Genomic DNA, 14,306 nt, shown 5'->3' with positions numbered 1-14,306 from the left:
GTGTGCGTCTGTAGATATTTGCATGTCTCTTGTTTTCTGTGTCTGTGCTGCGCCTGAAGCTAAGCAACGGGCTGGGGGAGGCGCGGGAAGCGCACGGCCCCGCCCCCTCACTCTGGAGCCCGGCTGTGGGGGCGGAGTGAGAGGCGCAGAACCGCGCCGGAGGGGCGCGGCCACACGGAAGCCCCGCCACCAACCGGGGAGGTTGGCCGGGCATGGCTCACGTGACCCGAGACCCCGCCCCTCCCCGCCGCCATGTTGCGCCTCCTTCCTTCCCGGCCGGTGGCAGCTGCGCATCGTGGGCCGGTGTTGCCGGCGGCCGCTTCCACCTCGCGGGCAGGTAACGGCGGCCCCATCGCCCCCCACCCCCGAGCCTGCGCCCAAAATGTCCCCTCCGACGCCAGCGGCGGCGGGGCCCGCGCGGGCAACTGCAGCCGTCCCCCTTCCCCCGCCTGCTGCTGGCGTGACCGGGATCCCGTGACTGCAGGGCCGTTCGTCCCTCCCCCGCGTGTGTGTGTGCGTGTGTGTGTGTGACATATGTAAGTGTTTGCCTTTTAACCCCTTTCAATTGGGGTCCCCAACGTTTGCCTTTCACGCTGGCTGCCCCGATTTTTCTTTTTTCTTTTTTTTTTTTTAAGTCCTTTCCCAGGTAGCGGAACCAGGCACCCTACATGTGGTTCTTCCCTTGCTTGACAAGCTCTCCCTTTCATGGCTGGGGAAAGCCAGGAGAAACTTTCTGTTTGTGGCCAGGGTTGCAAGTCCCTGCTGCAGAAACCTTCAGACTCCTGTGGGAGGGCAGTTTGCTTGAGCGGCGTTTTGGGTGCCAGGGCAGCAAAGGAGACATAATATCCGATCTTCTGGGAATTGTTCCTTTAGGCGAGTTGAAGGCCAAGAAAGAGCAGAATGCTGTCTTGTTCCTAAAAGGGGGATGTGGTTTGCAGAATAACTTTCAAATCGCCAGATTGGGAGGGGTGATCTGCAAGGTCCTGCTGCAGCTGGGCTGTGCTAGGGTCTGTGTCATGCAATGGGGGCAGAAAAAGGGGGAGCTTTAGAGGTGGCCTGCAGCAGTAGCAGCCCTTGCTGACTTGTCTTCAGGCTCTCATTTAATATAAAATACTTCTAGGTTGTAGGCCAGGATGCTGTCATCTTCCTGAGTCTGCAGACAGGGTTAACAACCTCCTTCCCTCATTCCCCACCCCATTGCAGCCCACAACTTTGCCAAGTAACTGTCAGTGCTTTTCAGCATTGAGGCTGCCAACAACCATCCTGACTTGTATCAAAACAGCATCATTTTGGTACAAAGTGTTATTGGAGAGAGAGAATGAGGAAAGGCAGCCTTGTAAAAGGAGTTATTGACCAGAGACGTTTATTTTAAACCTTTTTGTAGTATCCAGTGTACTTCTCTGCTAAAACTCTTTTATGATAAGTCTTCCTCCAGAAGTCATAAGGATAAATGTACATGGGAGGAAACATCCTGCCATGGCAGGGGGTCAGACTCAATGATCTATTGAGGTCCCTTCTGACTTTAACATCTATGACTTTTTCAGTGTGGTCTCTGCTAGATCTGCTCATTTTAGTTGCAAGCAGGAACCCTAATCTAAGTTGATATTTCAAGTTTATTTTATTCTTATCTCTCTTTTATTTTTATTTGTTTTAATGTTGTTCTAGTTTTATTTTACTATGCAGTTTATTAGTTGAGCTGCATCTACTCAATAATATTGGGCCTCTTCCAATACAGTGCACCAGTTTTTCTAGACCAGTAAATGCACATATAGTAGACAAGGTGGATAAAAATCAGTAATTTCTTTTAATTAAAAAAATTGATTTTTTTTCTTTATGATTACATCAAACAATTTGATTAAAATATATTACCTCTCTCTCTCTCTCTCTCTCTTTCTTTCTTTCTTTCTCTCTCTCTCTCTCTCTCTCTCTCTCTATGCATCTTGTATATATGATATATATACAGCATATATATAAGATGCTTTAAAAAAATAAACCTATATAAAGGTCATTTTAATTTAAGATGTGTTAAAGCTCAAAGATTACATCATGAAATCTGATGGCCACCTATAAGTTTATCGGGGTGTTCACCAGCATCTGGGGGAATGTTTGTTCACCAGAGCGCCCCAAGGGGTGACAAGGTTGAATGGTTAAAAACTGCAAGACCGTTTCAGGCTGGACATATGGAAGAACTTCTTTACTGTTTGAGCCCCCAAAGTCTGGAATGGCCTGCCGCCAGAGGTGGTTCAAGGTACTTTGAACACCTTCAAGAGAAACCTGGATGGATTTTCTTGCTGGGATCCTATGACCCAGCAATGATGACCCATAGGATCCTATGATCTTATGGGTTTGCTCTTGTGGTCCAGTGCTGTGGCATGTTTTCTGTGCTTTGGGCCAGCAGAATGAGAGTTCAAGGCCAGGTGGGGCCCGTTGTGTTTCTGACAGGCCTGATAGAGCTAATTTCTGTTTTAAAAAAGCGTACTGGCAGTGGAAGCAGGGGGCAGGGACCAAGGAGGAGTACACCTTCCTGACCTGAGTTTGTAGGGATTTGGTAAGGGAGGCTAAAGCAGCACTGGAGCTTAGATTAGCTTCTGGGATTAAGGATAACAAAAAGTCCTTTTTCAAGTATATAGGTAACAAGGAGAAGTCTCAGGGTAACATTGGACCCCTACGGGGTGGGGCAGGGCAGGGCAGTTGGTGACGGACACACGAGAGTTCTTTGCCTCCATGTTCCTGTCTGCTGACAATGGGGTACTCTCGGGTGATAGCGTAGAGAGGCCCAGGAAGAATGCGAGTCCCCCAACTGTTAGTTCAGACCTAGTTAAGGATTACCTGGAGGGCTTAGCTTTATCCAAGTCAGCGGGCCCAGATGACCTTCATCCGCGGGTGCTGAGGGAATTGGCTGGTGTCATTGCGGAGCCATTGGCACAGCTGTTCGAGGACTCCTGGTGCTCTGGCCAAGTCTCTGAGGACTGGAAAAGGGCCAATGTGGTCCCTCTTTCAAGAAGGGGAGGAAGGAAGAGCCTGGCAACTACAGGCCAGTCAGCCTCACTTCTATTCTGGGGAAGGTCTTTGAAAAAAATAATCAAGGGCCACATTTGTGAGAGCCCTGCAGGGGAAGTGATGTTGAGGTGTAACCAACATGGGTTCATGCCAGGCTGATCCTGCCTGACTAACCTGGTCTCTTTCTATGACGAAGTAACAAAGAGCTTAGATGTGAAGGAGGAAGTTGATGTCATCTTCTTGGACTTTCAGAAGGCCTTCGACATGGTGTCCCACCCAATTCTGGTGAGCAAGCTGAGGGACTGTGGCATTGAGGAATGCACAGTCACATGGGTGGCAAACTGCTCCAGGGGCACACCCAGAGGGTGATGGTGGACGGGTCCATGTCAGCCTGGGAGTGTGTGGGCAGCGGAGTCCCCCAGGGCTCGGTCCTTGGGCCAACATCTTCATTAGCGACCTGGATGAGGGTTCAACATCTTCATTAGCGACCTGGATGAGGGTGTGGAGAGCACCCTGTTCAAGTTCACTGATGACACCAAGCTGTGGAGTAAAGTGAATGCGCTGGCAGGCAGGGACCGCATCCAGGCAGACCTGGATAGGTTGGAGAAGTGGGCAGATCTGAACAGGATGCGGTTCAACAAGTGCAGGGTGCTGCACCTGGGGAGAGGGAACCAGCATTACGGTTGTAGGTTAGGGGCTGGCCCTCTCAGCAGCAGAGAGGTAGAGAGAGATCTTGGAGTCATGATTGACTCCAGGATGAATATGAGTCGCCAATGCGATGAAGCAATAGGCAGAGTTGGGTGGCAGTGGCAGCAGCCATGTGTGAGCTCCCCAGCCCATGTCTGGCCGGAAATTATAGTTTATGGAGTCTTCCGGTTACTCAGATGCTGGATAACAGGGATTTTACTGTATATACTGTTTGAGGTGATATCTTCCTATACCTTTTTAGGAAAGTTTTAGAAATGGGTCACAACAGGCCACGGACTATGTTAGAGGCCCAATTTTTGGGGGTTCCTGAAGGTTCCACTGTAGATTAGTAAAGCGTAAAGAAAACTGCTGTACCCAGTGGGACTCAGTGCTGTCTAGAAGATCTCATTAAGCATCTCTGTGATGCTTAGTTTCTGTTCTCAAATTGTGGTTTTGTGTCTCCAGAGATAACATCCTTGCTAACAGCAGTATATGAAGATGAGAGAACAGACCTGATTACCTACCCTGTTGTCTCTTCCCAAAGTTTGTATACACAGTCAAGCCCTTACCTTTCTCTAAAAGAGCAGAGTTTCAAGAAGTTAAACGAATAAAGGATATCAGATAACGAGAATGCACTTTGAGGATGTCTACACATGCTTTTACACATGCCTAAACTTAATGTACATTTGCCTAATATGCATTAAAACGATTTAGTCATGTGTCTGAATATGCACGCACTAGGGCATATTAACGTGGTGCACAGACTGACTTAGGACAAAAGTTAGTAACGTCCACAGTGTTAATGTGCCTTAACACTTGTGTAGACATGCTAAGGCGCTTTAGCTATCCATGCTTTTGCAGGTATCAAATTTAGGTGCAAATAGTCTAAAATGGCCATTTTAAAGGTGCATTAAGGGTGCCTTGATGTAGACCTGCACCCTTAATGTGCCTTAAAAATGTCTAATGCTCCTTAAAATGGCACACGTAGATGTACCCTTTTGTAGAAAACAATGATTAAATTCAGGCTTCCTCATCAGTGATTTAAATCAAATCCACCCTGATAGTAGTTGCAGCCAGATGCTATGATGGAAGTTCAGATCATCTCCCATGTGATGAGAAGTTTTCCACAAGGAAGTACAAACTACATGATAGGGAAGCAGTGGACAAGTATGATATCTGGTGTTGGGGGGCTTTTCAGTTTCTAAAGCAATAGTGGCTAACTTTTTTAGTAGGTGTCACAAATTAGGCTTTCAGACTTCCCAAGTGCCACTTCAACCTTCCCAGTCTGCTGCTCTGCTTTCTGTTGCATTCCCCCTGATCTGCTGTGCCACACGGAGGCTGCTTGTGCCTCTTGTGGCACTTCTACTGTAGGGTGGCTACCTCTGCTTTAGAGACTGTAGAGCCAAGTGGCTGGAGGTCCTTAAGCTTATGATAAATGAAGGATACTTACTCAGGTCTGATGCACCACAGAAGACCAAATGCAGTAGGGTAAAGTATGTCCCAGTTACGAGCAATGGGGATAAATGACTGAGGGAGTTTGAATGATAGGATTATGGCTTTTTTTACCCTTTATTTATTTATTTTTAAACCTATAACACACTTTTAATGTCTTGGGCCAAGACACTGATCCTTTCTTTGCCTCAGTTTTCTTAGAATATACTTAAGTCTTTCAAATAAAAGGAAAGGCTCCTAGTCAAGTCGTGTGGTGCATCTAAAATGTGAACCATTTAATGCAAGGGGGGCAAAAGTGTTGCCCGTGGGCTGGATTGGGCCTGTGGTGGACTCCGTTTCCCAGGAACCCCTACCCGCATCACTTCAGCTGGCTTCCATGGAGACCCCAGCATCAGTGGCATAGTGACAGCATGGGGCCAAGCTTCCATGGAGACTGGCCCCAGCAGCACTGGTAGAGCATGTGGCTGGGCCGGGAGCTGCTTCATGGCCAGGGCAAGGATCTTGCAGCAGTGATGGTGTGGTCCAGAGCCAGGGCAGGGCTGCAGTATGCTGCCTGCATGCCCTGGATAGGGGTGTGCAGGCAGTGGACTGTACCTCTGCCCTGGCTCAGCCACATGCCCTGCCAGCACTGCTGGGGCCAGTCTCTGGGAAAACCCTGACCTGTGCCTGCTGGGGTCTCCATGGAAACTGGCTGCAGCAATAGAGTCCAGTTGCTGGCTGGATCTGCCATTTTGCCCACCCCGATTTAACATAACATTTACGGACAGATTTTGTAGGCGTATCTCTTTACATTTTTAGAGTTCCTTAAAATCCTTTGCTTCTTAATGCAATAATGCAGTGGTTTAAAATTATTTGATTGTTCTAAAGTAGAAACACGTAATTGGATTAAAGGTAAATCAATTCCTGTAAAAGCAGTTTCATATGATAAAGTTGTAAATCATTTCATCGCTTCTCTCTTTCCCCACTCTGCCTTTTTGGGAATATGCAGTTTAACAATAAATAAGTCTTTCGAGTCATAAAGGATTAAATATCATCCTTTAGTTTTAGAGGATCACTATGAAACTAACACTCATTTTAGAAGAATTTGAAAGTAGTTCTGGATAGTTCCCCTACATCTGGGGTATGTGCTAAGATGTATATATATTTTAGAGTCAGTAAATATTGGTACAGCAAAAGCTGTGTTAACTTGTACCTTATAAACTGGCATGCTCTGTTAACCAGCATGCTGGCTTGTATGGGCTTGTAAGGGAAAAGTGAAACCGAAAGTGCTCACCATGGCACTTTCAGTTTCGCGGAGCCCCTGTGACCTGGGGGAAAGCAGCCTGCATTGCCAAGCTCCCACAGCCTGGGAGCATAGCAGCCTATGCGGGTTCCCCTTCCCTGCCCAAGGAGCCCACGGGAGGGGCGGCAATACCCCAGACGCAGCGGGGCAGGTGCCTGTTCGGGCCACTCAGTTATCCGGCATATTTTGTTATCTGGCACCCTCCATTCCCTGTGGGTGCTGGATAACAAAGCTTTTATTGTTACATTTTTTTCCTCTCTATTTGGAATGTCCTCTTTCTCAGTCTGAACACGGGGAACAGGCTTTTTCCATCTTACAGTATTGTCAAGGATAGAAGTATCTTGAAATTCATTTGTGTTCTTAATTGTTTTTAAACTTACAAATCTTTGCATGGTAGCTGGACTGAATAAAGGCTTCAATTGTGAATTTCTGTTTTTAAAATATGGATTTCAATAATGTTGCGTGTATAATTGTATAAAATATACCTACATATGCATACAGTTAAGAATCTTGGAGTTCATGCGCCATTTATATGAGGGGTGATTTTAACAAAAAAAAATCACAACCACCTCAGAAAGGTTCTTACTGGAGTATTTGCCATTTGACAAGGTTAAAATCTTCAAATAAACATTGAAGGCAAAACGCTTTCTCTTGTGACGAAAACTCTTATTAGAAGATACAATGGAGTCTGAAGACTTGAGTTTGGCTATAAATAAGTTCTTATTTCAGATACTAGTGTAGGTGTATATGATTGGCTTTTCATGTATAGCATGTTCCAAAACTGGCACTTCTTATAGGCTATTATAATGATCCAAGTATCTTAATTTTACTAGATATGTTGTGATTTTACTGTACCATAGCCTCATAAGCACCTGTATGCATCTTAAGAGGAATCTGTGGCTTTAATTTCTCTTTGTTCTCATATAACCTTCTGAAAGTGGTAAAAGAAAAAAGGAAGTTTCACTTCATCATAAATATAAATACATTCTTTCTATACTATTTTTGTATCCTGCTTCTAAATGGCTATTCTGATTTGCTTCCAGAAATCCTACTATAGCGCTGTCCTACTGAAGCAGTGTAGGATTCTTTACCTGCCAAAATGTTGTGGGATATATGGGGGAACTTTTTGTGGACCCATAGTCTTATAAATTTGATAGCCTTGGATTGATGTGAATTATTGACTTCTTACTGAAATTGAATTGATTTGGACCATGTGCAGTGTCTTATAAATTTACATGCAGACACAATATATCATACTACTTACTACTTTGAAAATCTGTTAAGAGTGCACTAAGTCAGTGGTGCTTAACTTTTTGGCCCTGTGAGCCAGATGTGGAGCATGGTGCACGTCTGCAGGGTGGATTGGACCCTGTGCACAGAGACTAGGCTCCTTGGCACCCAATTTAGCATACAGGCCAGATAATGTGGTGGGTGCTGGGTCTGGTTTGTGGGCCAAAGGTTAAGCACCCCTGGACTAAGTAGTAGTACAAGTGTCACTTCATTTCAGGATTCTTAGCTACTCCAAAGCATTAAATGCATTGTTTAATGTATTACTTTTGCACACCTTCTCCACCCCTTACCCGTTTCTTAAACTAGTCCAGCTACCTATGAAGATTGCTGGTTGAAAGCTGTTGTTTTGGAGTGTAGGCATCCAAAGTTGGTTGTTAGTGGCACAGTTAACTTCAACATGGGTTGAGTCTGCACATCACATGATAGCTGATTCAGCTAATGACAGCAAATAATATTTGATTCCAAGTCAGAAGTTTTTAGTCTGGCACATAGCTGTCTTTTTGTAACCTTTAGCAGTTTCTGGCTATGAGGCTAGTTCCTTCTATGATCAGATAGATTACAGAAACACTGACAGCTTATACTAGCCTGTTTACATTCATCTACTAGAACTGTGGTTCTCAGCCTTTTCATCTAGTGGGCTAGATGAGCAGTGCCCAGTCCATCCACAGGCTGGATCCAGCTAGCGGACTCAATCAGGCCAGTGTGGTGGGGCCCCATCCAGCTGCAAGGAGTGGGGTGGGGGGCAGTTGAGACCCCTTGTGAGGGAAGAGGGCTTGCCCCAGCCCTGTAAGAAGAAAGGGGCATGGCCTGGTCCAAAACCATCTGTGCAGGGGGAAGGGATTGGCTCAGCCCCAATCCAGCCATGCAGAAGGAAGGGGGTGTGGCCTGGTTTCCAATCTGGCTTTGTGGTGAGAGGATCATGGCTTGGCTAGGACACATTGCCTAGTGCTTGGGATTTTGTTGGGGGGTGGGGGAGATGGCAGTATTAACTGCCCTTGCTCCCCTGCTGATGAATTTCTCAACCCTTGGGGAGCCCATGGGGCAGGATTTGAAGGTCAGGAGGCAACATTTGGCTTGAAGGCAGGAGGTTAAGAAGCTCTAGTACAGTGGTACTCAACTTGTGAATCTTACTTGCCTTTCATCTTACTTAAGAGGCAACTGTGCTACTTTCAAGTTTTAGTTCTCTTAAAGAAGGGGAGGACAGTTATTTTGGCTGGGGGGCCGCTTAACAAGTTTTGGTGAGGAATCAAGGGCTGCAAGGGTAGCCTCACCCCCCAACCCCTGACCCTTGCCGCTCCGAGACTCTCCCTTTGTCCAGGAAGTAATCCTTTTAGGGGTTGGGATTTGCTTGTATATTGTGTGGAAGGGGGTGGCTGGGGTGTGTGTGTGTGGGGGCGGTATATGTATGGGCAGTGTGTGGGTGTGTAGGAGGGGTGTATGTGTGGGTGGGGTTAGTTTGGGGTGTATACTTGTGGAGTGTGGGGAAAAAGACTGTTTAAGTGTCAATGTAGGACTATTGGATGTGTGCAACTTGGGGGGGTTGGGTATGTGAGGGTGTGGGTGCATGTGGTGGGGTGGGTGTGGTTGAGGTGTGGGAAGGGTTGGGTATGCCTTTAACCTGCCTTTAACCAATTGGTGGAGTGAGCTACAGTTGAGATCTACAGTCTCTTGACAAATTTGAAAAGATGGGTCTTGCTATTTGTTCAAATGGGTTTAAATTTTTTTCGTATAGAAAATTGAAATATTTTTTTCATTGGCAGATGCTGAATGATGATTTAAATTGAACAATTAAGGTAAAGTAAGTATCTTTTTGATGCAGAAAATGTTGATTTCTCTTTGTGTATGCTGCTATATCAGGTGTTTATGTATTTGTAAACACGAACAGAATATCACATGTTAAACAGGGTCAAGTAGTTAAAATCTAATATTTTTATATTGTGGGGTTCTTTATTGATTTTAACATTGGCTCTAAAATTGGAAGACTCTTAATATTGCAACTTTTCAATTTTATCTAATAAATTCAAGAGGGTGCATTATTTTGGGAGGTTGTATATATTTATCTCTCTTTATAACATTCATATGACTGAAACCAGAATATTGAAAATAAATCCCTGTGAAGATCCTGTAAAGACTTAAGGTTCTACTTACTTCTAATCGCATGGTTGTGAACGCTTAAACGTATATGGAGACATGTTTGGGTCTACAATTTTAGTAAGCTTTTGTTAGTGATTACATTTTTGTTGCAAAAAAACTCCCCAAAAAACCAGAAGCCTTGCTTAAGTAACTTGCAAGCACTGTAGACTTTAAACCAAGCTGTATGTGAAAAATACAATAACTTCAGTAATGTTTCTAATTCTGTATTTAATCTCTTAGGGTACTTTTTACATGTTCCAGGGAGGCAAGCGCCTCAGCATCTCGTGTCAGTATCTCTCTGCTCAAAAATGGCAGCAGCAGTGCTTGAACTAAAGCTTGTTTGACAAGCTTTAGTCCAAGCACCCCATCACCTGTTCTAAGCATAGGGATGCTGATGCATGAGACAAAGGAGGCTGCTGGAGTGCAGTAATTACCATGCTCCAGCAGACTCAATCTGCCTCGGTGCTTACGTACAGATGCCTCTAAATGATTTGGGGACTGCGTGTTGTTTTTTGTTTTTTTTTTAAACAAAGAAGAAAGAAAAAATAAGTAACATTTAACTCTTGTTGCATACCCTGATGGAAGAGAATAGTTTTACTGAACCATTTTCATTTTTCACTTCTGGAAGATGAGCATATTTAACCAAGTTGTGCTGGTTGCAAATAATAGCATGAGTTGTTTGCTTATCAGTTTTGTATTTGGGTTGTCCTTGCACTAAGGATGTTAGAGACCCTGAACTTGTCCTTCTCTGCAGAGATAAGCATTCCAAGTTATTACACTCAATTGAAGAAAAAAATCAATGTACAAACTGAGGTTTAGTTAAATTGCCCTACTTAGAAGCAATTTTTTTAAAATAAGCACGGCAAAAACTATCTAATTAAAAATGTATCGGCTTGATTCAGCAAAGACTCCAGAGCATACATGAGTGAGCTGTCCAGTAGACTTCAGTAAGACTGTTTATGTCTTCTTATAACTCTTCTGCTTAAACATCTTTACAGGATCATGGTTATGGTTAGGTACTTATCCCAGGTGTAGTTTTTGAAAGAAAATTGCTTATTCTACTACCAATGTGTTGCTTACCAAAGTGTTTTCATTTAAGAGTAGACTTACCTTTAAAGTGTTGCTTCTAAGTGAAAAGATTGAATAAATTTATCAGTTGCCCATCAAATTCTGTCCAGAAAAAGCTGTCTTTTCTCTCTCGCTAGAAACCTTTCTCTCTCAAGGCTCCTACTGACGTTAGAACTTCAGGGTTTTTTTTAATGTTCTTATTGTAAATGAGTCCTAAGACCAAGCCTTGTGCATGCTATGAAGAAGCTCAAGATAAAAGGAACAAGAACATTCCTGAAATCACAGGGTTCTGGTGTGGGCCTGAATTATACTTTAGGTACACTGTTAGGTACCAGCTTATATTGGACCTTGATTCTGTACAGTTGTTTGCCAGTTGATACAGCCAACCAGAACTGGTGAATTTCAGTATTTTTAGAAGAGAATACTTTCATGGCCATGTAACTCTTCTAGAATGAGGCTTATTTGGTCTGAACTGCTTTGACCTTTACTAATTGTCATACAGATGAAGAGTAGTTATGCTGGTATAGAAACTGTAGGGTTGAGTGGCTAGGATTGCTGATTAAAATGTAATGAACTTCATTTATTAACAGTGCAAAAAAATGTATAGTTCAGTTTAATGATAACATGAAATGTACTAAAGAATGTGTGTGTGCGCATGCGCGCAACCAAATTATACACACAGCCTTTCTACCGCCATTGGTGAACAAATGATGAGAGAACTTGATAAAATTGTTAATGTAGTCATTGCCTATATTTTGACTCTAGTTAAATATTTATGTTTTAAATGTTATTAACAAAGTGTTGGAGTGGAACAATAAGGTAGGAATAGCAAAATACAAATACTGACATAATATAAAGAATGACATTGATTTAAGAGAAGTATTTTATTGCTGGCTCACATTTGATAAGTTTAACTGAAATTATAAAACGGAGCAGAACAGACATGATTGCACATTCTTTATTTCTACAGCTTTCACTGTTTTTGACAAATATTATAATGATAATTTTTAATTCTTTTATAAATGAATTGTGGTACTAAAGTGACCAATATTGTGAAGGCAGTTACTATTAAGGGAACTAAAAACCTACTTTCCCTTCCCACTTCTAATGCACATGCACTAAAAAAAAATTTAGTTAGTGAGAATTGTCCTAGAAAACCAGTACAGTAGAGATGGTTTTTTCATAAGCTCTTCAAACTTATCCAACAAGTGCCAGAGTATCTTTCAGTTTAGGGGGTACTGTATTTCAAGAATGAGGCAGACAAGTTGGAAGGAGTTCAGAAGAGAGAAACAAAAATGACTAGAGATCTAGAAGGTGATGCACAGAAAAGATGGAAGAATTGTAATTGTTTAATCTGGAAAAAAAATTAAGGCTTGATAAAAGTTAGGCACAGAACAAATGATTACAATCTTTTGTACACTATAGGGGACAGGATAAGAAGTAATGGGCTAAATTGTAAGAAAGGAATTTTAGGTTAGAGGTTGGAAAGTGTCTTTTTTTTTTTGCCTCTAACTGAGAGTGGTTTAGTACTGGAACAGACTACCTAGAGATATTGGGGAATTTCCATCACTGGAAACGATTTGTCTGCGATGGTTCAGATATGAAGTATTCTGCCTTGAGCAAAGAGTTGGACTAAATGACCTTTTGAGGTCTCTGCAAGTACAATATGGGGGAAACAAAGCTTCCTCTTAGAACTGAGCATAGATTACTCTAGCTGGGAGCTCAGGAGCAGTGGTATCCTGGTCTAATCTAGATGCAGGGGGAGCGCCAAAACTGTTCCTGACTCATGCAGTGGGGAGTAGTTGTGCAAGGAGCCTGGCTTGGCCTGGGATGGTAGTAGCATACAGGTTCTTCCTTCCACCTCATCTTCCAAGATGGTTGAGAGCAGGCACTGGAAGGAAGAACTTGTATGCTGTCACTGCTATCCTCATTTGATGCAGATGAGGGGGAGGGAGTGCCAGAGCTGCTCCTGCAGAGAGCAGCTAGCTGTGTGGGGAGCTCAGCTTAGCCAGGGACAGTGGCAGCAGTATGCAGATTCTTCTGTCCATCACCTGTTTCCAGCCAGTGGGAGAAATTTGGGTGGAGGGGAAGTAGGAACCTACATGCTCCTGCTGGTGTCCCTGGCTAAATTGGGCTTTGCACAGTGTGGGGAGGACCTGCTCTGAAACTTCCTCTGCACTGGGATCAGTGTCAGTAGAGGCAAGCACATGGGGAGAAGGCTGCCTACCCCACTGCCACTAATTTCCCTGCAGTATTGATGGCAGGGATGAATTAAAGATAATTCAACGGTAATTAGATTCTGTACATAAATTTATAATTTTCCATGTATAGCATTTAATTATGGAGAGTTGTTTTTATTTTGAAGTAGTTTTGGACTCGGGTAAATATATTGTTTCTAAACAGAATCTGTATTTATTTTACAGGATTCAGAAGTGGAAAAGATCTGTTTGCATAACAATGGCAGCAAAATCCTCTCTCCTTAAAGTAATTCTCCTAGGAGATGGTGGAGTTGGGAAGAGTTCACTTATGAACAGATATGTCACTAACAAGTTTGATACACAGCTGTTCCACACAATAGGTGTGGAATTCTTAAATAAAGATTTGGAGGTGGATGGACACTTTGTTACAATGCAGATTTGGGATACAGCAGGTCAGGAACGGTTCAGGAGTTTGCGGACTCCCTTCTATCGAGGTTCTGACTGTTGCCTCCTTACTTTCAGCGTAGATGACTCTCAAAGCTTTCAAAACTTGGGCAACTGGAAGAAAGAATTCATTTACTATGCAGATGTCAAAGAACCAGAAAGTTTTCCTTTTGTGATACTGGGTAACAAAATCGACATAAACGAAAGGCAGGTGTCAACAGAAGAAGTCCAGGCCTGGTGCAGGAGCAACGGCAACCATCCCTATTTTGAAACCAGTGCAAAAGATGCCACTAATGTTGCAGCAGCCTTTGAGGAAGCTGTTCGAAGAGTTCTTGCTACCGAAGATAGATCAGATCACTTAATTCACACAGATACAATAAACCTTCACCGGAAGCCCAAGCCCAGTTCATCTTGCTGTTGACTGTTAAATGCTTTTTTGCCAATGTAGTCCTGACTAAAAAAAACGGGGTTCAGGGATAAATCAGATAATGACAAATGGGGTTCTACTTTAATATTATTAAATATATATACTACTGCTTTCTTGGGCGATATGGGGTAGAGAGAGAGCTTCCATTCAGTGAATGACTTGTTAATGAATTCATGGCATCTTTTCTCTAGGAAAGTGTCTAATAAAATGTTCATTTAACATAAACATAATTTGCAAAATGTAATAAATCAAATGATAAATACTTCAAATGAAATTATTAAAACTTGAAAGTTCTAAAAGCACTACTTCAGGAAACTTTTTCTTG

At 43.3% G+C, this 14,306-nt stretch overlaps 1 protein-coding gene across 2 annotated transcripts; it reads left to right on the top strand.

Moving 5' to 3' along the window:
• The first annotated feature begins 219 nt into the window (after positions 1–219).
• Positions 220–14,283, top strand: RAB9A (RAB9A, member RAS oncogene family). Of its 2 annotated transcripts, none has more exons than XM_090063635.1 (3): positions 220–337; positions 9,472–9,504; positions 13,336–14,283. In XM_090063635.1, exon 3 carries the CDS (start codon positions 13,370–13,372, stop codon positions 13,973–13,975), a length of 606 nt encoding a protein of 201 aa, XP_089919761.1. In that variant the 5' UTR covers positions 220–337; positions 9,472–9,504; positions 13,336–13,369; the 3' UTR covers positions 13,976–14,283. The 2 variants fall into 2 exon arrangements, with proteins under 2 accessions (XP_089919761.1, XP_089919752.1); XM_090063626.1 differs by having other exon boundaries at positions 9,472–9,509.
• Positions 14,284–14,306: the final 23 nt, after the last annotated feature.

Source organism: Crocodylus siamensis, chromosome 1 (genome assembly GCF_052110815.1).
Source record: "Crocodylus siamensis isolate JL-2025a chromosome 1, ASM5211081v1, whole genome shotgun sequence".
NCBI lineage: Eukaryota > Metazoa > Chordata > Crocodylia > Crocodylidae > Crocodylus > Crocodylus siamensis.
The sequence above is the reverse complement of the archived record's forward strand: the minus strand, read 5'-3'. Positions and strand labels throughout refer to the sequence as shown.

Excerpts from the sequence above, each read along its gene's own strand:
- RAB9A (XM_090063635.1), top strand. The coding sequence starts at position 13,370 with ATGGCAGCAAAATCCTCTCTCCTTAAAGTAATTCTCCTAGGAGATGGT.